This window comes from Periplaneta americana, chromosome 17 (genome assembly GCF_040183065.1).
Source record: "Periplaneta americana isolate PAMFEO1 chromosome 17, P.americana_PAMFEO1_priV1, whole genome shotgun sequence".
NCBI classification, from domain to species: domain Eukaryota; kingdom Metazoa; phylum Arthropoda; class Insecta; order Blattodea; family Blattidae; genus Periplaneta; species Periplaneta americana.
Window position 1 is genome coordinate 28,256,831 of NC_091133.1, and position 25,307 is coordinate 28,282,137.

The 25,307-nt window shown below is 36.3% G+C and overlaps 1 protein-coding gene across 1 annotated transcript in view; it reads right to left on the reverse strand.

Moving 5' to 3' along the window:
• Positions 1-25,307, reverse strand: part of LOC138693260 (uncharacterized) — a 519,508-nt gene that overhangs the window by 1,708 nt on the left and 492,493 nt on the right. Inside the window, exon 7 of the mRNA XM_069817101.1 lies at positions 1-3,908. This exon is cut by the window's left edge and continues 1,708 nt beyond it. Coding sequence (XP_069673202.1) covers positions 3,033-3,908 — 876 coding nt within the window. The 3' untranslated portion in view covers positions 1-3,032. The remainder of the gene's footprint in view (positions 3,909-25,307) is intronic.

Here is a 25,307-nt window from a genome sequence, read left to right on the forward strand (position 1 = left end):
CAGCCATTGTTATTCCAGTGTGCGCTATTTGCCGTATACATTTGTATAGGGAATGAATGTAGCCTAAATCAAAGTTAAATATTTTTAATTTTAAGAACCACGGATACTAGCCTAAATTGAGTTTTACTTTTAAATGTTCCTATCCCAAGCGTGTTGAAATAGAATACAAATGGCAGCTACTAGCTGATTGAGCTACTCTGGGTGATCCACGGACTCTGATTGTGTTTGATGCTATGCGATATCTGGTGGGAAACACTTGAAAATCTGCGCAAACAGTTGAAAGTCAGTGCTAAAAATACTTATCGTAGGCCTACACTTCCCTAGCATTAAAAGATATACTTTTACGAATGGCTGTCTAAAAAATGATTATTCATATAATGAGAAAGAAAACTCATTGAAATTGAACTATATACTGTATATACAATTTCATTTACAAAAGACAAAATTCATTACATAAATTTAAAACTTCATTTCATTATACAATATACATCAAACATTATATTCCTACAAATTAAATTTAATTTCTGTGTATGTTTATATGTTCAATGATTATTAATAAAAAGTAATCTTTAAGGCAATATTATATTTCATTATAGAGGGTAGAAATTTTAGGCCTGTATGAACTGCAAATGTATTTCAAACCTGTCTCTACAAGTGGATATAACATCTGTGGCGGTGACTTTTATTGATTCCATGAATAATAGTTATACAAAATGGTACTACTATTTAACAATTTTATTCTCCAATTGATCACGTACGCTCATTCCAAAACTTGACCGACGGATATTTTGCCAACTGCTGGGTATGTTGAAAATTTGATAGGGAATGTATGAGAGCATAAAATTGAACAACTATTAGGTGGTTCAATAAGAAATGCACATAATTTTTTTTTCATTCGAAGTTTATTTTATTATAAATCCAAATATACCACATTATTCCCCAACTAATTGGCTACAAATATCTATTTTTCCACCTAGTCTCCATTCAGATCTATGGCCTTATGTCACCTAGATGTTAGAACCTGTATGCCATCTCGGTACCATTCAGCTGATCTTCCTCTCAATAAAGTCCTGATGTCTCCTATGACCTGCTCATCATTGTCATATTGCTTTCCACGGATCACATCCTTCAGGGGACCAAACAAATGAAAGTCAGATGGTGAGAGATCCGGACTGTAGGGCGAGTGAGGAAGGACAGTCTACCCAAGTTTTGTGATTTCTTGATGAGAGTGCACGCTTGTATGTGGCCTCGCATTGTCATGGAGAAGGAGAATTTTGATGACATCTTTATGGAGGCGAACACACCTAAATTGCCTCTTCAACTTCTTCAGTCTTGACGTAAACCTATTGGTGCATTCAACTGTCTCCGGTGTGGTCATCCCAAGCATGGAAGATCTGACGGTCTCGCTTTACCTTGTTCTGTTGCTGACACTCTGCTAACCCAATGACTGACAGTACTCCCAATGACTGACAGTACTCTTATCCACTGCTTGATCCCTATAGACATATTGTAAGTGCCTGTGAATGTTCGCAATGATTTCCTGCTCTCCAAAGAGAAATTCAATCAAAGCTCTCTGCTTTGTACGTATTTCATGTGCAGTCGCAATTTTAAAACTAAACTACACCACAGCTATCTAACGGAAAACAGCGAAACTATATGACGAAATGCAGGAAGCTTTAAAGATGATGTGTATAAAATTTAGTTATTTTCCAATGAAAGGCAGCCGAGAAAAAAATAATATGCATTACTTATTGAACCACCCACGTAGAATCTGATGCTGCCATAGGTCCAAAATATTTGATAAATTATGTGAAGACTATTATTCATATATTTACTTAATTTAATTTTAAATTCGGAAAATTATGGTGTGTTATACTAACATAATAATCGAAATACTAGTACTTAGGCCCATCTTTACGCATGGACTATATGGGTCTGAATCGAGAGTAGCAAAATTTTGAGAAATAAAAAAAGTCAAGCGAAAATAAATGTTCGATATTTTCCTACTTAGCAGATACCTGCTTTAGATAGTACCATATGTTAAATTGTTGCTACATGCCACTTTTTTTTTCAATTTGACTGCTAAATATCTAAGATTAGCATAAGTTAGTTAGTGGGGCGCAACATTTTTTTGGGCCTATGGGTGTAGCATTATCTGAATACTGATCTGCCGGCAGGCCTATATATCATATGGGTAAAGACAATTATGCTGCAATTTCTCATAAAACTTAAGATTTATTTTTTCTACAGTTGTTCCAAATATCAAGCTGTAAGTTCTCTGGCTTTGGTAAAAACTTGGTATATTCACAACGGAATAAATCCGACTGAAAGATTTATAATTCGAAAATTAATGTGTGACAAGACAAATAATAAATTCACTATAAATATCTCAGATTTACCCAAGCAACATCACTACTGGTACTCATGTTACTTCATATAAAATGATAGTTTTCATTTTTATGTATCTTTGTAGCTAAAACTTTGCATAAAATGATATTATTTTTTATTATTTTTTAAAATTTAGTGGATGCTACTGAAACTGAACTCCAACATATAACCATAATCATATGATAATAATGATATAAATTGGTATGTATTATGAAACTTTATCTCTGAAAATATTTAATCCCGAATTTCGTGGATGGTAATAAATTCTGTACAGCGTTTCAAATAACAGTTAAGAGACTGATCTTTTGTCAAAAGTTATTAGTGTAACGTGGTTTAAATTACATTGTACCTATAGCAATACTTACCGGTACTGGTAGTTACTGGTAGGCCTACTTCCAAAATACAAAGAGAATCTAATAATACCACTGACAACTGTATTGATAATGTTTTATTAATATTTCCTTTAAGCACGCCTGCAATTTAAAAACTATGATTTTTACCTCTGAAAACTGTTGCAATGCTTTGTATTAATAACTTGGAAGGTAGACAATATGGTGTATACTTGCTGAGAGAGAACTGTTTGTCCCTACGTCTTTGAGCGCACAAATATATACCAGTATACGATTATTTCTTTCAGCAATAATTCATTCTTTAAGAGATGTGAATCTTCTGAATTTTCCCTTCAGTTTTTGGTTTTTTAGAATCCTCTGAATACGAAGATTACAACTGGGTCCACCAACATACATAACCTCAATCTTACCACCATCCTCTAAAGCTGCTACTAAAGCCTTTACAGCCTCGGCGCCTACATCTTTAGCACTCACCTCGAGAGCTGTGCCTGGGAATCTATCTCTAATACACTTTCCCACTGCCATAGACTGGCCTGGAGTGAGAGAGACACCGACCATACTCAACCAACTCAAATAGCTTAGATTTGCCACAACAGTCTGCAGAAACAAATGTTCTAGTGAACCCTTGTGGGAACTGTCAGATACACCGAGGCCGTTCACTTTTAGATAGCTGAGAGAACATGTCTTGAGGGCTCTTCCAACAGCACGAAGTGTCCTGTCACTATCGTCCAGACAAATTCTCCAGTGGCTCATTTTCAGACTCTGAAGAGTTCTAAAACTGATTGACAGAGTCTGAAAGAAAGCAGTTAGTGCCTTATCGTCCACGAATAACGGACTACTTGAGGTACTGCTGGCGGAGTTTTTGTCGAGGCTCAAGTCTAGATCACTCAGGTGGGTAAAGCCGCGAAGGAATGGTAAGAGGTGTGGCCCTCGAAGAGCCATGCGATCGTTGACTGTTACTTGGAAGCCACCGAGGCGCAGGAAGACGACGGCAGGACAGACGAAGTCGGGCAAGGAGCTGAGCATCTCAGCTACAGAATCGTCGAGACGGCCCAGACGTGAGAGCCGACCCCCATGAATGGCGAGATGCAGCCGGCAGTTTGCAAGAACAAGGTCTCGAATTGATGTCGACTGAAGGAACCCAAGGAACACAGATAGAGAGCCTTCTTCCTGCATACATAAAACATTTAATTAAGAATATTTATGTAGTATACCATAACTAAATAAACACTTTACTTATAACAATATTGTTAAATATGGTTTACTTATGTAGTATACGTAACTAAATAAACAGTTTACTTATAATAATATTGTTAAATATGGTACCGTATCGAAAAGAGGTGTAACTTGGAATTTTCATTGCTGGATGTTGAATATGTATCTCAACATTTCGTAAGTTGGAAAAGCGAGGTGAGTATCCTACTTGTTGTGGTCGTTACAAATGTCTATATCCACGTGAGTGATCTCCCCGCCCCCTCTTTTATTCTTCTGAAAATATATAAATTCTTATATTATCATCCAGGGATAGGCTAAGTCCAAGCTACTCTTCATCTCTTCTGAACAATCCACCATTATTTTCTTCCTCATTTAGAACGATAAATATCTAGAACTTCATCTAGACAACCAACAAGGCAATATTAGTAAGATCTGAGCCTAAAACGGAAAAAGCTACTGTATTTCAAAACAAATGTTTATTTATTCACCATAAATCACCTTTTAACTCTATACACTCAATACAACTGTCACAGAGCAATACTAAGCCAACATAATCAATTTTCTACATTATAATCAGGGACTTGTGAGCAGGTACATTGTCTTGCAAGAATAACACACCTTTGGAAATTTTACTATGACGTTTCTTCACAATTTTTTCCTGAAGCTTAGTTAATAATGAAGAATAATGCAGTTTTACCTAGTTGTAAATAATCTGTCATAAGTATACAGTCTTTATCCCAAAGAACTTATGCAAGAGTTTCCTTTGCTGATTACTAAATTTGAAATCTATTTGAACGGGGGACACCAAAGTGTTTCCATTCTTTTAATTGTTCTTTTGTTTCTCAATCATAATGATGGATCCATGTTTAGCCCATAGATACAATACAATTCAAAAAGTTAAAAAAATCGTCTTCAAATTGGCAATAAAGTGACTAGGAAATTGTCATTCTTAGTCATTTATGATCAGTTAACTTCGGATTTTAGATAAAAACCTATTTTAATCCTTAAATGATAAGTATATAAAAACTTTAAAATACACGTTTCATAGAAAACTATGCCTAAAATTGGCACTTTTATAGAACTTAAAAATGCCTATTTTGACAATAAACTCTAATTTTGTCTATTTGGAATATATTCTGTCCCTAAATGGTCAAAACACTCGAAAATTTTTATTGAAAACTAGCTCAGGGTTTACCATTTCGCTTATATTTTTAATTAAACTGATTGTTATATTTTTTGGAGATCTCGGAAACTCAACTATGGAAAACCAAAACGAACTGTCTTTACTAAGCTTTCCTCGTCCATGAAGATGAATCATTACATAACGTCACTTATATGAATTAATGACCGTCTTAGTCAAATGCCTTTCAGGGTTAGTTGGATTTAAAAAAGCTGAAGATCGGGCACCGAAAAAGAAATATTTCATAATGTGCCTTATGTTCAAATATTTTTGTTTTTAGTTAATTTATATATATATATATATATATATATATATAAATAATGATCTTAAAATTTAAAATATATCAATAAAACTAAATTTATTATGTTAAATACGAACACAGTGACATGAATAAAATTAATTTACATACACTTGTTACAGCTATAGATGCCATTATTAAGTAATTTATTATGTTTATGGATATCATTGGCTAAATTATTTTTAAGTTTATTGTTGGATTTGTGGGCTATATTAATGTTCTCTTTTGCAAAAAAAAACTTAATCTACTAGAAATGTATTTATTATATGTGAGTGTTGCATATGTTTTGTGGGTTTTTTCTTTAATAATAATATGGGTTGTTAGTTTTCTTTGTTTTATTAGTCACTGTTTTTTCCGAATTAATCTTTTTATTGTGTTCTCATTTGCTATTTTTATAATTATATTACATTCCTTTTTGTAATTTTCTTTACTTAATGGTATGTACAATAAACTTAAAAATAATTTAGCCAATGATATCCATAAACATAATAAATTACTTAATATAGCTTGGAATGCATAACGTGCAAAAATAAATATATATGACAAACCCGAAGGAATTTCAAAATTAGGTACAGTGAACATGTGTCAGACTTTAAGAACAACCGTAGAAAATCTAAATATGCCGTTCACTTAATGGATACGGGATATGAATTAGGGTTTAGAAAAGACACCTTCAAAATCTTAAATACATGCTCTGACGTTAAATTAATAAATAGTGCGGAGGAATTTTATATTACCAAACAAAAATTACAACAAGGCACTATAATCAATGAAAATCTAATTCACAATCACAACCCTTTGTACACCCTTTAAAACATAGTTCCCTCTTTCATTCCATTCAAATTACTCCGCGGATACACGAAACATCATAATACATTACACTTGGTCAGTTGTAAGAAAACACCCAAGCCATAGCTACACACGGTTCTATTGCTCTGTACGTAAGTAATAATTTTTTAGACATTCTTTTCACCCTCCCCCCCCCCCTTTTCAAATCTTTCATTTTAAAATATAAAAACATATGTTACAGATTAAAATGAATACAAACAACTTGTCATCGGATTGCAGTTTATTCCATTAGACCGATTACAGGCAAAAGCACATCCCTTTTGTTCAACAACTCGTGTATGATGATTAGACTCGCATGATGTTGTAAGTAATTTCATACCTTCACATGACATTTCAAAATAATCTCTATTTCACCTATCACAGATATATGTTTGTTTTCAGATACGAGGGCATTGAACATTTTACGAGAATTCCAATTGCTCCACGAAATTAATTATACATGCTTTATGACTCCACATTTGATAATATTAGATTTTAATTTGTATAGTTTTAGTATTTTAATGATTTTATTGACAACACAATACATTTGAGATACTACCATACAAGGGATCTACTTAGTATGGCTAAGCACATTCACATTGTTCTAAAATGAATTTGTTTTTAATTTTGACAGGACAATTAATGTTGGTATAGATAATATAGTCACTATGTCATACTTTATTCTAGTCAAGGCAGTTTCAAATGTAAGCTTGTATTGTAATTGATTTTAGATGATACTTATATTTGTACCTGAAGATGCCCCATTAGGGGTGAAAACGTTTGTATCAAGATTAAATAGGATGTAACACATCAATATTTTTTCTCATATGTTTTTCTTTCATATGTAATGCAATGCTTAAGCCATATTGACTGAATAATAATTACTCATATTTTGATATTTGTTATTAACACGAGGCTTAGCTGAACATTTTCCAACATGAATTGTAAAGAAAAAAAAGCAAAAATTGCTAAATGCACGTAACGAGAGATTCACAGATAATCAAGTTATCAAAAATCCAAGAATAAGTGTTCCACAAATTCGAGTCATGATTGAAGAGTCTTCACACACAAAGATCAGTAATCAAACTATCCGGCGTGTATTGTGGAATAATGGTCACCATGACAGAAGATCACAAAAAGGCCGTACATTAGTGAGACAAATTGAGCTCAAAGATTGGACTTCGCTAAAGAACATGTTGGTAAGGAAAAGGAATTTTGGAACAAGGTAATTTGATCAGATGAGACGAAGATAAATCTTTATGATCCGATGAACCAACCAGTTCTGAAAATAGCCCACAACAGGCTGAAACTAGTCAACAAGGTACCATACCTAGTATTTAACACGCGAAAGCAATAAACCACATATTCCGAAGTGATACACCTAGTGTTAAAAGTTGTGTAATCAAGATTTATAATCCAGATGAGACAAGTCATACAATACATAGATACGAAGACCAGGATCAACCAGTTCTGAAGATAGCTTACAGCAGGCTGAAATTAGTCAATAAGGTACCGGTACCATACTTAGTATTTAACATGCGAAAGCAATAAACTACATATTGTGAAATATTAAAGTATACATTTTCATAAGATAAATTAGCGTTTTATTTGGAAAATATAATTGTATGGACAACATTGTTATATACTATATATTTATTCTGGTGTTGTTAAGGCCATTAGACCTTCTCTTCCAAACAACCAAAAATACAAATAAAATAATAGAAAAAGTCTTTATTTCATTCTATTATATGAGGCGCATCCAGAAAGTAAGTATCCCTATTTTTTAAAAAAAAGAACACACACTTTCAGGAAAACATTTATTGGCAACAGGTACAGCAATGTTTCAGCTATTTTTCAACATAGCCACCATCAGAATTGAGACACTTGTCGTATCGTGGGATCAACTTTTGTATCCCTCTGAAGTAGAACTCTGCCGCCTGTGAATGGAACCAGCGTGTGACAGACGTCTTCAGTTCTTCGTCATTGCCAAAATGCTCACCGGGGGACAGGAATCTCTTGAGGTGCAAGAAAACGTGAAAATCGTTGGGAGCAAAATCAGGACTGTAGGCTGGATGATCAAACAACTCCCAGCCAAATCCCGTCAAAACAGCTGCTGTGCGCCGAGCCGTATGTGGACGAGCATTGTCATGGAGGAGCACAACACCTGCAGTAAGCATTCCACGCTCTTGTTTTGAAAGGCACGTCGCAATTTTCGAAGTGTTTCACAGTAACGGTCAGCGTTCACTGTTTCACCTCTTGAAAGGAAGTCAATGAGCAGAATGTCCTTCCTGTCCCAGAACACCGTGCACATCACTTTCCGTACCGACAGCGTCTGTTTGAATTTCGTCCTGACCGGAGATCCACTATGCTGCCAATGCATTGACTGCTGCTTGGTTTCCAGGGTGAAGTGCGAAATCCAAGTCTCATCGCCCGTGACGATCCTGTCGAGGAACTCGTCGCCGTCATCATGATACCATTGCAGAAATGTCAGTGCTGCTCCTAAACGTTGCATTTTGTGTTCGGGTGTCAGGTTTTTCGGCACCCACCTGGCACACACGTTTTTGAACAGCAGGTGCTTAGTGACAATCTCATGCAACAAGGATCGCGATATCTGCGGAAAATGGCTGCTCAGCTCCGTAATCGTGAAGCGACAGTTCTCCATGATGCACTGCTGCACCAGTTCAACACGATCATCATTGATGAGGGACGGTCGCCCACTGCGCTCTTCATCATGGACACTTTGACGACCTTCGGAAAACTGCCTACACCAGCGACGCACCATCTGCTTACTCATGATGTTCGGCCCATAGACCTGACAAAGCTGTTGATGAATTTCAATTGGCGCAATGCTTTGTGCATTAAAGAACTTTATCACCGACCGAACCTCGCAGGCGGCGGGAGAAGGAATAAGAGCTTCCATTTCGGACCACTGCTGCCACGCTGCTACTGGCACCATGCGGGACCTGTCCGGCTGGCATATGATTGATACGTCATAGATCTGTTACGCATGCGCAATTGACACGGCTAATTACGTTTACTTTCAAAGGGAAAAAATCGGGAAACTTACTTTCTGGATGCGCCTCGTATATTCGTTATTTTCATGACTTTTAATGTGAAACATTTAAGCAGAATTCTATATGGATAAAATAAAATTGTCCTTTTTTCTTCTAATATGATGAAGTCACTCGTGGTACCATGGAAACAAATATTTCTATTTGTGCCTCGATGTTTTCACACAGTAGTAATTGAAATATTGGGTACTGGTACCTATATGGTTAAGCACATAGATGTACAATACATCAAATAAAATATACTACAGTACAGTGTTAAAGAAATTACATATTGTATTTTATTACTTCAATTCGAGTATAGATGTTGGCGTTTCGCTCAATCATTGGGATTTCCTTAAATCCCCTGTTACTTATTTCTTTATCTTCCTTCTTCAATATTTGGACATCTATTTGAAACGTAATTTAGGCCTTCTCTATACACGTCGTAACACAATTTATCTACATTCTAAGACAATTTATTGCTTCGTTTGGGTAATTCAATCATCGTATTTTTACATTTATCTTTCATTAAATGTTAGAGTTTATAATCTGTGTGTAAACATCAATTTCTGCTAACTATTGTGCTGATTTTGTTCATTTTTAGTATCTGAAAATAAATTTATTCGGGAATGACATACGCGACTTACAACAGTTTTATTAAAAACTAACCATACCCGTGTGCTCCACTGCACCTGTTAGAAATAAATATAAAGTAATTACATAATTAAAATAGGACATTTGATCCGGGGAACATTCGTGTTTGATAGAAGGATAAATCGTTTAATATGTTACTTAATTTAAATTTTATTTAATTAATTAAAAAGCGATCATTTTGGTCCAGAGAGCACTCAGAAGTTACTGTAATAACATTATAGCATTATGTCCATCTACAGAAACTACACTTTCCAATGGTGAAATAATAATTAATTATACAAATCGGTTAATTTAGCTTTCGATATTACTTCATACAAACACAGAAACATTCTCTGTAGGCTATGTTTCATAGCTTTCGATTGCTGTTGTCCAAGGTCCCTTATAGGAGTAGTCATTTGTTTTCATTTCATTACACCGCCTTAGATGGCATTGTATTTTAATTTCAAAACTCATTTATCTCATTAAATATTAGTCCTATCAAAATTTTGCAAAGAATAAAACTTATCGGAAATCATTTTTAAAGAAACGTTTGTTATGTAACATATTTCACAAAAATCAATAATAAGCGCGATATTTCGATTTATTTAATTCAGGCCTCCTTATAAGTCCCCTTTTAAATAACGTATTTTGAATGTAATATAGCCTAAAATCTAAGTTACAGCGAACTTAATTTATATTCCAATTTTCATATAAATCGGTTCAGCCATTATCGCATGAAAATGTAACAAACATCCAGATAGACAGACAGACATACAAACAAAAATTAAAAAAAAAAGCGATTTTCGGTTTCAGAGTGGTTAATTATATAATTATGTTAGGACCAATTATTTTTGGAAAATCGAAAATTACCAGAAAAATTTCGGCTACAGATTTATTATTAGTATAGATTAATGGGTGTATATGAAATTAAGAAATATAATTATATACAATGGCGAATTAGTCCAGATTAAAGTCAATGATATTCTCCATGATTTCTTGTATTATGATTCGCAGAATGAAAGATAATTTGAAACAGTACAATTCGTATCAAACTATTTATTTGAAGAAATTAATTACTACCGCACAGAAATTATTTTTGGTGTTAACACCTGTGCCATTTTCAAATGCAGATTTCAGCAAATACAGTGACATTAAAATGATTACAATACGGGATACGGGCTAGTGTAGTAGTTAAGACGCTGGACGCTATGTTATGAAGTCAAAGGTCATGGGTTCCATTTCCGACGTGATCATGGAGTTCTCTAATTGACTTGATTCTTCCGGATGCACTATGGTCCTGAGGTCGACCGAGGCTGTAACAGAAATGAGTACCAAGAATTTTTCCTTGGGAATGAAGGCAGCAAATCGTAAAACTGTCATCTCTACTGCTATTAATGCCGAATGTCTGCAAAGATGGGAACCTTAACCTTTCGCTACTCTGCAGGGTTCCACGGCCTGTAATAAGGATAACTTTTTTTTACATGAATACGTCTATAAGTTCGATCCAGTACTAGGGTGCCATCCCAGAAAGTTTACCAATACATTTTCAGGCCAGTTTTGTCGCGCCTATATTTTCTAAACTACACCACATATTTCAATGAAGTAAACGGCGATCAACAGATGAAGGTTCAATGTATCCAATGTAACCTTCAGTCGGAGCGGGTGACGTCATCTAGCGATACGTGAGAAGGAGCAATTTGAGGCGGGTCGTGCGGTATCCGAGGCAGTGTCACTCGAGAATGTGAAGCGATAGAACGTTCGGAGTGATGTCAAACGCTTCGTAACGAACGACGCTACAATCTCATTTGAGCAATAATCAGTAATCAATCGACAACTTACATTGGAAAAATTCGCGAGTGAAGAGAGAAAATTCACAATGTCGGGGCATAGGCCTAAGCAGTGCAAATGGGAGCAGGCGTATATAAGCAATGGATACTTTATATTCAACGTCCCATCCTAAGAGACGTACTCAAGCATAAAACTCCGATACAGCATATATACAGATTTTTTTTAACGTAAATACGTCTATGAAAAGAAACTGAAGGAATGGTGAACGGGAGAAGAATTTGGAGCAAAAGGATGTATCAGATGGCAGACGACATTAAGATATATGGATCATAGAAAGACAGAAAATAGGAAAGATTGGAGAATGCAGGGTTTGCAGTGGACCTGCCCTTGGAGTAGAAAACTATGAATGAATACGTCTATGCTGAAGGGTCATTCGAGCTGCGTCAACTTCACATATCAATTGCTCAGTAACGGATTCATTCTACGTGTAACGGACCTCACAAAAAACGATTTGCTAAAGTGCTAAACTATTGAATAACTCGCAATAAGTTTAAAACGGTAAGTAAAGGGTAATAAAATCTATAGGCAAATGCAACATGATAACAAAATGAAGACATTTAAAACTATATAGAGTAGAAGAGAACCAATGTACCAAAATTTAAGAGGCGACTCTACATGTTAAATATAACAAAATATTTATTACACATTTCCATCGATGAAGTACCCATCGTTAAGTAGGAAATAAAATAGTCTTTGCCCAATGTTTGCAGCACTCTATTGTAGTAATGGCCCGAGAGAAATGGCTGATTGCTATACAAACAGGTAGGTAAAAATAATCTGAATAGTTAGCGTCTTGAGTCTCTCTCTCTCTCTTTTTTTTTTTTTTGCAAATTAAACCGTTTGGCCATCAATTTAAATTGAATAATTGCGAAAATCATTAAAATAAATCTTGCAACGTAGCGCAGTGTCGAGTGCGAGTGACTGAGTACAGCAGAGAGGAGGGAAAGGTAAGGGATGGGTGGTCGCCAACGAGCTAGCTAGCTACTGTTGCTCGCTCGTTGGTGGTAGTTTTTACATATGCCAGATTTCCAAAGGTAATAGGGGCAATGGACTATAATCGTATTAGGAAACGATCCTCTGGAGGTAATAATGTGGAGCTCTTCCGAAACAGGAAGACTTATTTTTCGCTAAATGTAATGCTAACATGGAATTTAGCGATATAGTGGATAGATGGCCAGGCAGTGGTCATGACATTAGGTCCTACCTACCATTTTCAATAATTGTGTACGAGCCAGGTTCGAACAGGGTATTTACGGATATTCAATGTTACTAGTAGATGCAGGTTACCCCTGCAGATCTAACCTAAAGCCTCGTCTGGATATGGTTCATACACTGGCAAAGAATCTATATAATGAATCGCAAATCAGATTATCTTCCCGAAGATCCACATCTATAGTTACCTGCACCATGGGATGAACTCTTAGGAAAAGGGCAGACTGATGGACGACTGCATCAACACAATATAGCTCGCTGCGACAATCTAATGAGACGAATAATAATTGATATCTACTTTAGAAGTCTTCTACCGCAGTATTTTACATTAATAAAGAGTCTTATATAATGTTAATTTTTTCTTGCACATTAAGTTGTTATAGAGATAGTTCATTTTACGAGGAATGCTTGTATTAAGTGTCAAACGGCGGCAAAAGTGTGCGCTGTGCAAGCGATCTTGGCCGTGACGTGTCCTGTACAAAGTCCCGGGCTCTAACGTATCCAGATTCAGTTGAGTTTGAAGTTCACTGTGGTGTACACATATTTTGTGAGAAGATTACATATACTATTGAAGAACGAATTTATCTAGTGGAGTGTTACGTAAAGAAAAAGAATTATAGTAAATGCATTCGTAGATTTCCCAATTTAACAATTTCATTTCTATACAGTTTTGCGTATCGGAGTTAATGAAGAAGTGGCGTACAACAGGTTCAGTTTGTGACACGCCTAGGAATGTAAACAATGTTTTAACTGCAGAACGTGCGATTAGAATTAAACCCAAAGGAATCTCTTCGCCGCTTAGTTCAAGAAACAAACATCCTGCGGGTCAGCTCACAAAGTAACCAAGCTAATTAAGTTCCGATCATATAAAATAAGGTTTGTACAGGAAATCAAGCAAACAGATATTGTCCCTAGAATACGGTTCTGCAATTTGTTTCTTGAAAACGTTTACAATGGACACCTTGATTCACAGCTGATGTTTATGACAGATGAAGCATGGTTTTATCTCAATGGTCATGTCAGTTCTCGGTATGTGCGATACTGGAGTGATGAAAATTCGCATACTGTACAGCAAGTCCCGTTGCACAGTGATAAAATAGGGGTTTGGTGTGCGGTTAGTGAGAGACAAATAATCGGGACAATATTTTATAACACAACTATGAATACAGATACGGTTATTTTCAACAGGGCAATGCTACCCCACATACTACCGAATGTTCAATGGACACCATAAAGGAAGTTTTCGAACACCGGATAAGCAGAGGTTTGTGGCCCTCTAGATCCCCTGATCTCAGTTACTGTGATTTTTATCTTCGGGGAAACTTAAAGTGTATAAAGTGTAAAGTGTATAAAAATAATCCCCATACTTAGAACAAATGAAGGACGCAATACGACAGGAAATGACAAAAATTACTAAAGCTGAACTGTAGGATGTGTCACATAATTTAAGAGATGTCGGGCGTGTCTCACTGCAGGAGGAGGTCATTTTCAGCAGTACATTCTGAAGTAATTGTTAAGTATGCAAGATTTCGTTTTTGAAATCTACGGCAGTAAAGGCACGCGGCCAGTGACGCTATTATCACGCAGTGAATGTGCGGCGCGCTGCCGCTAGACTCAATATTCCTCGTAAAATGAACGATCTGTATTACAAAACAGAGGAAATGATTTACTTTTTTGGGGACAGAATGTTTGCGGCAGGACGGCTAATCAGGAAGATTAAATCACAGCCAGTTTGCGTTGGTTTTGGAGGACCCGATTGCGGTATATGCAAAACATCTTTTAAGCCTGATAAACTGAAAGGGTGTCCATAAAGTAACAGGACTACCGATATCGTAATATTCGCTTAACGTAAAAAAACCTTAAACTGCCGATAAGAAAAATAATTTTGTAATAGTTTTATTTACATGAGAAGAAAATTTAAATATATTATGTAACAGAGGGTCGCATTTGGCAATGACACATTTTCTTATTCACTAGCCAATTTTGCTCAGCTGTACAGAATTCATGTTTATGTGAACAATTTTTATTATATCAGTTGCATACTGCTGCAAACTTATAAATAATATATGAACATGTGGGTCGAACTGAAGAAATTATGCTTATCTCTACTGGACAAGAAATTATTATTGTTTCTACGTGGATTTCCAACAAGCTACCTACGCTGCTATTTTATCTTCCTTTCCCGACTGTCGCATTTTACGCTGCACATTCAATCTAGGATAAAGTATTTTCCGTAGAATTCAGAAAAAGAAGGTTTTTCGTAAGGAATAATTAAACAAAGATTCCGAATTTGGCCAATGACTTAAATATTATTATTTTTTGACTATGTTTCCTTCCATCTTCAGACGTAGGAGATGCTTTCACAGAACTTGTGTCACTCGCCTCCACTAATGACATGGAGTTTGCAGACTATATGCTGAACACATATGTAGATGGAGACGCCCTGTTTCCTCCTCCTCTCTGAGCGGCGGATCCTTCTGACGGCCCACGAACAAAAAATTGGCCTGAATCCTTTCATTCATTGTACAATTCTCAGTTTTATTCGCCACATCCTAATATTTACAAGACCATCGATGTTCTACTGGAAATGCAAACATTTGCCCGCACCAAGATAAACTCTGTAAATTCCGGACAATCTAACATGACAAAAAAAGTATGACGAATAAAATTAATTTCATCGTGTCTCTATGAGAGGAATATCAGAATGGATATTTTGGACTCTTGCAGTACATTAAAGTGTTGGGGATGAAATTCCGTGCAGCAAAGTTGTAGATTTTCATGAACATCAACGAGGTGGCATTATTGTCACTGAAGTATAGCCATATTTTTAACCAAGCTGTGGACAGTCCTACGTCTGTGAAAATTGGAAAGGCAATGTGTTATAACAAGAATTTACAAACCCCTAAGTCAGTCACCACGTGTTGCTGAGTTATGCCGCAAACATGTCCTTGAAGCTAGCAGAACTATGCTGCAAACGGGTTGCCTTTTTTGACGCAAAAAGATTACGTTTCTAGAAAATTACTGCGATCGTGCTTCCCCGACATTTTTCACGTTTCAGTTCTATAAAGAAATTATTGTTTACATAATACTTATTAATATTTTAAATGTTCCAACATGGGCAAATTATTTTTGTTATATAGGCCTACTGAAAGGATTGAACTTAAATTAATAATTATATCAGCACAATGCATTATAACAATTTTAGATGTTGTTCAATAATATTTCAGTTTTTATTTTCTCGTGTCTCAGTAGTTAATTTTCTCTTTAAACTTTTACTCTCTCAATTTTCAGTTTTAATTTTCCCTGCTGTAGTCGAAGAGTGTGTTATGTTGTTTGTACAATGCTCTTCATTATTGCATCAGCCTTGAACTTGTGGATTTTTGCTAAGGGCTCTTCTGATTTGCTGAGCATCGGTCTTCTGCGTGTAGTCCATCTTGGAGTGACATTTTTTAAGAAGCTGAAGAAGCTTTAACACGACGTTAGTTGAGTCGTCACAGGCAACTTCAATTGCGGCTTCAGTGGAGCTGTTATCTGGCGCTTGAACATTAGCGCCACTGCAGCTTGTGGTCGCAGTCGGTTGTAATACTGGGTACTTGGAAGACTTAAACATATTTGGTGCACATTGACCCCAACTGAATTGCATTGGAGGAATCTAAAAATTATTACATAATTATGTCCTCGGATTCTTCTGCCAGCACAATTGCATCACCATTATTAACAACTACAATATCTAACGATTCACTGTCCCCGTCGTATGGTTTTTCAGTCCCTCTACTGAAGGCCGAATAAGTTTTATTAATCTTTCAAGAATAGAGTCATTTGTAATAATTTGACTTGTGCCCCTACCTGTTTTTAATGCTTCCATCTTGATTTTCGCCGAGTCTTTCTAGAAGCCTTCTTTAAATTTCCCCAAACATTTCTCAAGCTTGTAGCGTCCCGAACAGGCCCGTTTCCTTAAGAATTAAAAACTAACTGAAATTTTTTGCCACTGTTCACTTTTCATTTGAGATGTTACACCATGTATTTTTATTTTCTATCATAATTATATTTTATACGTTTCTGGACAACACTGACCATAACTTACCTAACCTGCGGTGGCTGAGTAGTCAGAACTCCGATCTGTCACGCAGGCTGCCCGAGTTCGTGTTCCGGTCAGGTCTGAGATTATTCATTGAAAAATTCATAGTGACACTTGTGGCGAACAAGGTCGCAGTTGGGATTTTTCTCCCATTTTTCCCCCCATATTAGGCATCTACGTTATTCCGTTACCATATCCCCATTTCGTCATCATTCCATAACATTCCCAGATCGCCGGCTGGCGACGCACGGAGGGAGCTGGCCTAGGGACGAGGGGGGTTGTCTGCTTGAAACCTGGGCACACAGAGAACCTTAGTGTGGTCAGCCGGTGTGGGTTTGGGAATGTGCCTAGCTTGAGGGTTAGCACAATAGATCGTAACAGGTCGCAGTGCTGGACCATAGTGTCCCCTCTCGTTAATTACAAATTCCATATATACATGCGAAAACTTGTTTGTTTTTATAATGAATTTGTAATTTCCATGGCGCTAGTCAATTGTTTCCCTCTATTCTTTCCGTGAAACAAAAACTTAGTTTTTTTTTTAAATCAGGATAATGAATACAGAACTGAGGATTATCCGAGATAATGATAGCCTATTACGTTTTAGAAATATGAGAAACAGGAAAAGTTACTGACGTTGGTGAATACGGCCCTAATACTGGCCATGCACCAGAGATCTAATGTAGCATACCCGATCAAACAATGTGAACCAAAACATCCTTACTCATTTTCCAAATTACACTGAGCCGTCGTTAACAGTGTTCAATGTTGAGCTATTTATGTAACGTTTATTTGCAGTTACATATGCGGTGTGATGGTAGTTTGGTCAGTTAGTGTGTGATTTAGAGATTAGTGCAACCTAGAGAATGAATGACCCTAAAGTTAAATTCAGTGCTGCGCACTACAAAAAACAATCAGAAGAAAGATCTGTTCGGGAGAATGAATTAATCAGACTAATTCCAAAACTAGAATTAGCCTACTTTTGGAGAAATCATATTCGAAACGTTCGGCCCAACAACCTGGTACTTATGTCCACTGTTTCTGACTTGTGATAATACTGTTGATTCAAATCATGCAGATATAGTAAACAAGAATTCTGCGCCAGTTTAATGATGGTGATATTTCATTTTCCCCGATAAGTACAACGTAGTAAATGGTATGTTAAATTAATTTATCAAAAATATTAGTTAACTGTTATTTTAAAACTTACTTTGTCGCCATTTAAAGCTTTTAAAAACATTTTCAAGTTATGCTGTCAATTTTTGATCGATTTTTCCAAGAGTAGAACCCTTCTGTTTGAAACTGACTTACATATGACTACTAGAATTTTCGAAGTCCTGTTGACTGTTTGCATTGCAATTAATTGATTAAATAACAGGGTGGTAAAATATAATCTCCCCTGGCGGCAGAATGTCTAAATGCGGCACTGTAGTTAATTTACTGACGCATGCTATTAATGTTGCAGGATCATTCCACGAAATTAAGGACAAAAACACCGAATTTTAAAAATTATCATTTTGTCTGAAATTTCCATGTTTCTTTGAAGTACGTTAAGTGAATTACACAACATTAATGTATTTCCTTCTGGAAATGCGTTATTCTTGTATTTTCCCTCGAGTTATTTTGGTGGTTATTAACCTGTTTACAAGCAACTCTCTCAGTGTACAAAATTGTCTGGTTCGGAGATTTATATTATGTACGTACATATTATTATAAACAGAGAGATAATGGCCTGGCCTAAGGTAAGTCATGACATATTTAGACTTGAATATTAAGTGTTAATTTTTCTTATAATGAGAGTTAAATACAACCATTTGCCGCGTAACGTAAGTTACGAAAATAACATTTTTTAATAGATGTGTTAATAATCACATATAATAATAATAATACAATCTATGGCGCCACAGCTCTTGAAGGACCCAGACCGATCAGCCGGCTGCTGGGCTCACATCCACATGCCGAAACAGAGGTGTACGATCATCCTACCAGAATGGAGGTATCGTGTGGTTAGCACGATGATCTCCCCAGCCGTTATAGCTGGCTTTCGCAACCGGATTTCGCTACCTATCGTAGCTCCCCAAGTGCACCTCGATGCTGGGTGGGCACCTGTCCCATACACTGGCCGAAATTTCATGATAAAATTTCTTCCCCCCATGAGGACTCGAACCAGCGAGCATTCCGTAACGCGAGTCCTAGGCAGGATGCCTTAGACCACGAATCTTAAATTGTTTGGTCTTCTTATCATCCTTATCTTCAATTATAGCTAAAAAAATGCATTGATGGTGTTATAAAAGAACCTATTTTAAAATGTGAAAATATCTATCGTGAGTGACGGTAGCATGAGTTGCGCATATGTAATGTTGGTGACGACGACATTTAGATTAAATTTTCCTTTAAAAATTGCACTTAAAGAGATAAAAAAAATTCTTGAAATTAGAAAGCAAGAAACAAAATTACTTCCAATGTGTGTCAGCAGCAAAGTTTTTAGATCTTGCCTAACGTCTGCCTTTGTGTTTGATTGCTTCAAAGTATCCAGGCAGATTCAATTTAAGTACGATGTTTAAAAGTGTCACAACTATAAAAGCACACTGCATTAAGTATTGCATTAAGCCTATCACATGAGAAGGAAAAGTTGCTATCTTCTTTTTAAGCAAGGAGGTCAGATATAATTATCAGGTAGCTATCAGCCCTTCGACTTCAAAGTCTGTTTCTAAGAATTCTTTGGTGCATGGTGCAGACTAGTATCTTGCAATGTTCGAACATGAGAGGGGATATCAAGATACTACAAACTTCGACCTACTCCATAGGCATCCCAACATTACGTGGAAGTGAAGCATGTAAACTAAAATAACAGAGTCCATTGAAAACCGGTAAGAGGCCTTATGTTTGGTTCATGTTTGCCGAGTCTCTGTAGAACTGAAGCTCCCTTTGAGATTGTTCAATATTTCCCTTTCCTTACATATGTTCTGTGCCATTCTATTTAGTTCCTACTCTCCCTGCGCCTTTATGCTTTACCTGAATAAGGATATCAGGCACATATCTTGCGAAGTTACGAATAGTATTGAGTATAGGTAATTTTTCTTATTATTAATATGACTAAAGATTCACACAAATATACGTATAAATAAATCAAACAAAATATATTTAAAAAAAAGTATACGTTCAAAGTACCGATTAGTACGTGCAATGTTCAAACATGAGAGAGGAAACCAAGGCATTGCAAACTTCGTCTTATTCCATATGAAAAAAAAAAAAACTAATCGAAAAATATGTGCTCAAATCCTTAAGCGGTTTAAAATAGTGTCCTGCAATGTTCGAACATGAGAGAGGCAGTCAAGACATTACAAATTTCGTCTTATTTTATATGAAAACCTAATCGCAAGGTCCATGCTAAAACATGAAGGGGTGGGAATGGAGGACAGCGAATATTTTTTATAACAATGTGGAATAAACACGACAGGCCTTCTTCTGCAGAACGAACATCGACGAATGTCGAACTTCGTCAAACTCGATTAACTTGAATCGAACATAGTGTCTGTAATACTTTCATCATCCGTATAGTCACACAAATATTGTTACCGAGAAACTGTGATTTATTTCAATATTATGTGAAGAATGTAATTATAGCTATTTTCTTTCTGTAATTGGTATAGTAAGAATTGTCATGTATTTTAAAAACATAATGTGATATATCTATAATTAAGTACGTATATTTCTGTCGAAGTTTAATCATATTTTTGTACTAAAAATTACCTCTCTTTACAACTAAATAATACTTCACAAGATTTGTTCTAAAATTCTTTCTCAGCTAAAAGCATGAAGGCTTGGGAGAGGAGTGTAAGAGAGGCCAGCAAACTTCAAGAGCACAGATCATACAAGGCGCAAGACCGACCGAGCGAGCGAGCGAGAGAGCGAGACAGATCCGCTTCTTCAAAGCAGACTTCGGTTCTTGTCACGCTCGACAAACTTGAACCGAACATAAGAGCTTGAAATGCACGACACTAGTGCAGACACTGACAAGTCAGCAGATAGAATTTCTTTCAAGGAAAGAGATAAATTAATGCATACGAATATGGGAGTAGGGATTTCTTTATTATCAGTATAGTCCTGCGTTTGCTTACTTTAAGTACAAGTTAGATGCACGTGGATCATACTATGTGGCTTGGAACGGAGAGCTTTGACTCATCTCCCCGCTCTGTTTCGGGTATTTACATTAGTGTCCTGGAATGTTCGAATATGAGAGAGGCAACCAAGATATTACAAAATTCGTCTTAGTCCACATGGAAAACTAATAGCAAGATATGTGTTAAAATCCTCAAGCGGTTAAAACATGAAGGAGTGAAAGTGGATGACAGCGAATATTTTCACATCAAGGCTGAACAAATATGACAGGCCTCCTTCTGCAGAGCGAATATTGAATTTCACCATACTCGACAAACTTGAACCGAACACAACGCCTGTAATGTACGACGCTAATTTACATCTGCTTATTCATATAGGGCAGTATAGACACTGAACAATGAGAATACTATTCACGTACCAAATAGGCCTACACTGTCACGTGGATTTAATAACAAACAAAATATTTATTTTAAGCCATCGTACGGGCAACAGAAGATTAATCTCACAATGAGTAAAACGCATCTAGATTCTACAGAAGTCTACTTTTTTGGTTTCACAATATACAGTATTTTTCATTCAGAAAGTAAAAACCGATGTTCATTATTTTTCTCCTATTTACAGAGTTTTGAATATTTAAATTGCATTTTTTTTAAATAAATGGATAGGCATTTTATCAATATGAAAATGAGTTTAGAAGTAAATAATATGATAATTTATTGAAATGATTGAAAGTTGTACCAACAAACATAGTATCCTGATCGAAGACACCCCGACAAATATAATTACATAAGTAATTACTAGTAAGTGTCATTTTCGTGAAATCGTTTTAATTTTTTAATGTTGCTGCTAACAAACATAAAAATAATTTCAGTTGCCATTAACTTAAAATGAGTTTTTATAACTGTCATATTTAACATGTTGCAATATTTATTTTTATTTTTTATCTTTTCTTTCTTGCTTCTATTTATGCTTTCTGAATCGTTATCATTTCTCCTAATTTACTCCAACACCTAAATATGTAATTTATTCACATGTTTAATTACAATTTTGTGTATTGATATTACAATGTTACGAATCCAACTTATTATTATTATTATTATTATTATTATTATTATTATTATTATTATTACTACTACTACTATTATCTTCATCATCGTCATCATTATCATTAATCTCCGTGTTTGTTTGTGACTAAGTCGAATATAAAATCCTTATGATCTTTGAAACGTTTTGGAGTTGAACCCGCAGAACACAGACTTGATTCGATGTAGCTATAAAATAACCCTTATTAGATCTGACCTTGAGAAAATAGACGTAAACCGGGATTGCAATCGGGAAGAAGCAAGAGCCTGTGTAATACTGGCTCTATTGGCAATTTTCTCTCGCTTCACTTGAACTCTTCATTTCAAGAATGTACATACAGTATCTTTAAACTTGATCCACTCTCTTCTTATGTGGAGAAGCAATTTTGATGGCTCACAAAGTTTTGGATTTATTACCAACCTATAATCAATTTTCTATCCCCTCTTTCTCCATGAAAAATTAATCTGTACTTGCAGGTCTTGGATGTCTTCCATAGAAGGCTCGTCACAACATCGGACACTCTCGAGTCATTTCGTTACTTTTATAACCTCTTATTCACAACTAACGACGCAGTATCAGTTTCGTAAATTTTTAATAAGGAGGAAATTGTGTACTATATCTTGCAGCTAATGATGCACTTCGGAGCATATGAGTCAGAAATCGTTTGGTTTATGCGTGATTCAATCGTGGCTTAATTTATCACAAAAATGGTGTTATAAAGATAACGCATACTTTCTCACTACAAGTTTTATGCGTCTGGCAGCAATTCAGACTTTATTAAAGTACAAACTTCCCTTATGAAAGGGTTTCCACAAGGACAAAGTGTTATAAATAATTAAATTTATAGAATAAAAATGCTTTGTTTACAAACTGAAATACAAAGTTTACATTTTTAAAAATTATATATATTATCACAATATTCGACCAATTCTTAAATAAAACACATTAAAATTATTGTTACATCCATAAAGATGATTTTCCAAATTGAAACAGATCCCTTAACAGTGATAATGGCCAATCTAAAGCGGATGTTCAGAAATTAACAAAATATTTTGTAATGGTTTCCCATGCTCCAACCATCACCCTGTTACTGTCAAATCGTCTAGATTGTATTTTAGTTTGTAATAATCGATTTTGGGATCAAATATACATTTTTTCTCAAAATTAACCTCTTCTGCCTAGCCACTATGAGACTTACACCGGAATGCAGAGTTCAGGATTTTCGTTTAAATGCAATTGTATCGATGCGCCGAGTACTCCCATTTGTGGTCAGACCAGAAACTTCCTCGTAGACGATATAGCCACGATCCCTCAGAGATTGAGCAATCGTGCTCCGAATATGTTAGTGTCTACTATTGCGCAGTAACTCCCCACACAGACAGACACCCAAGACGTGTGCAAGAGTGTAGGTATTTATGTTTACAGTTTACTCTCTTGAACTGACATTCAATAGACACGGCGGTTTAAATGATCTATTGCCTACTCAAATATGAAAATGAATTTCGACTTTTTAAATTTTTTTAGTCTTAAAAAGATCTGACTTCACTTAGACGTTGTAGTGTTGTAATGTTTTTCGATGCAGTATGCTGGAGCCTCGTAAGTCTTAACAATGCATGTAATCACCTTCACATCGAACGGTAAGAGACAGAATGTTCGATGCAGTATGCTGCAGCCTCGTAAGTCTTAACAATGCCTGCAATCACCTTCACATCGAACAGTCAGAGATAGAATGTTCGATACAGTATGCTGCAGCCTTATAAGTCTTAACAATGCGTGTAATCACCTTCACATCGAACGGTCAGAGACAGAATGTTCGATGCAGTATGCTGCAGCCTCGTAAGTCATAACAATGCGTGTAATCACCTTCACATCGAACGGTCAGAGACAGAATATTCGATGCAGTATGCTGCAGCCTTATAAGTCTTAATAATGCGTGTAAATTACCTTCACATCAAACGGTCCGAGACAGAATGTTCGATGCAGTATGCTGCAGCCTTATAAGTCTTAACAATGTGTGTAATCACCTTCACATCGAACGGTTAGAGACAGAATGTTCGATGCAGTATGCTGCAAGCCTCAGTCTACCTCTCATTGTGATAAATGGAGAAACGATCTGAACATGTAATTAAAATTGAAAATAAGTTCTGGCAAATGGAAGGTTATACCGATGAATGTGGATAGTCTTATTATTATCAGTCGAGAAGCAACTCTAGTGAAGAGAGAATGTAGTGACGCAGACTATGGTTTTGATTACATACGAGGCGCATCCAGAAAGTAAGTTTCCCTATTAAAAAAAAAGAACACACATTTTCAGGAAAACTTTTATTGGCAACAGGTACGGCAATGTTTCAGCTATTTTTCAACACAGCCACCATCAGAATTGAGACACTTGTCGTATCGTGGGATCAACTTTTGTATCCCTCTGTCGTAGAACTCTGCTGCCTGTGAATGGAACCAGCGTGTGACAGACGTCTTCAGCTCTTCGTCGTTGCCAAAATGCTCACCGGAAGACAGGAATTTCTTGAGGTGGACGAAAACGTGAAAATCGTTGGGAGCAAGATCAGGACTGTAGGGTGGGTAATCAAACAACTCCCAGCCAAATTCCGTCAAAACAGCTGCTGTGCGCCGAGCCGTACGTGGACGAGCACTGTCATGGAGGAGCACAACACCTGCAGTAAGCATTCCACGCCTCTTGTTTTGAATAGCATGTCGCAATTTTCGAAGTGTTTCACAGCAACGGTCAGCGTTCACTGTTTCACCTCTTGGAAGGAAGTCAATAAGCAGAATGTCCTTCCTGTCCCAGAACACCGTGCACATCACTTTCCGTACCGACAGCGTCTGTTTGAATTTCGTCCTGACCGGAGATCCACTATGCCGCCAATGCATTGACTGCTGCTTGGTTTCCGGGGTGAAGTGCGAAATCCAAGTCTCATCGCCTGTCGAGGAACTCGTCGCCGTCATTGTGATACCGTTACAGAAATGTCAGTGCTGCTCCTAAACGTTGCATTTTGTGTTCGGGTGTCAG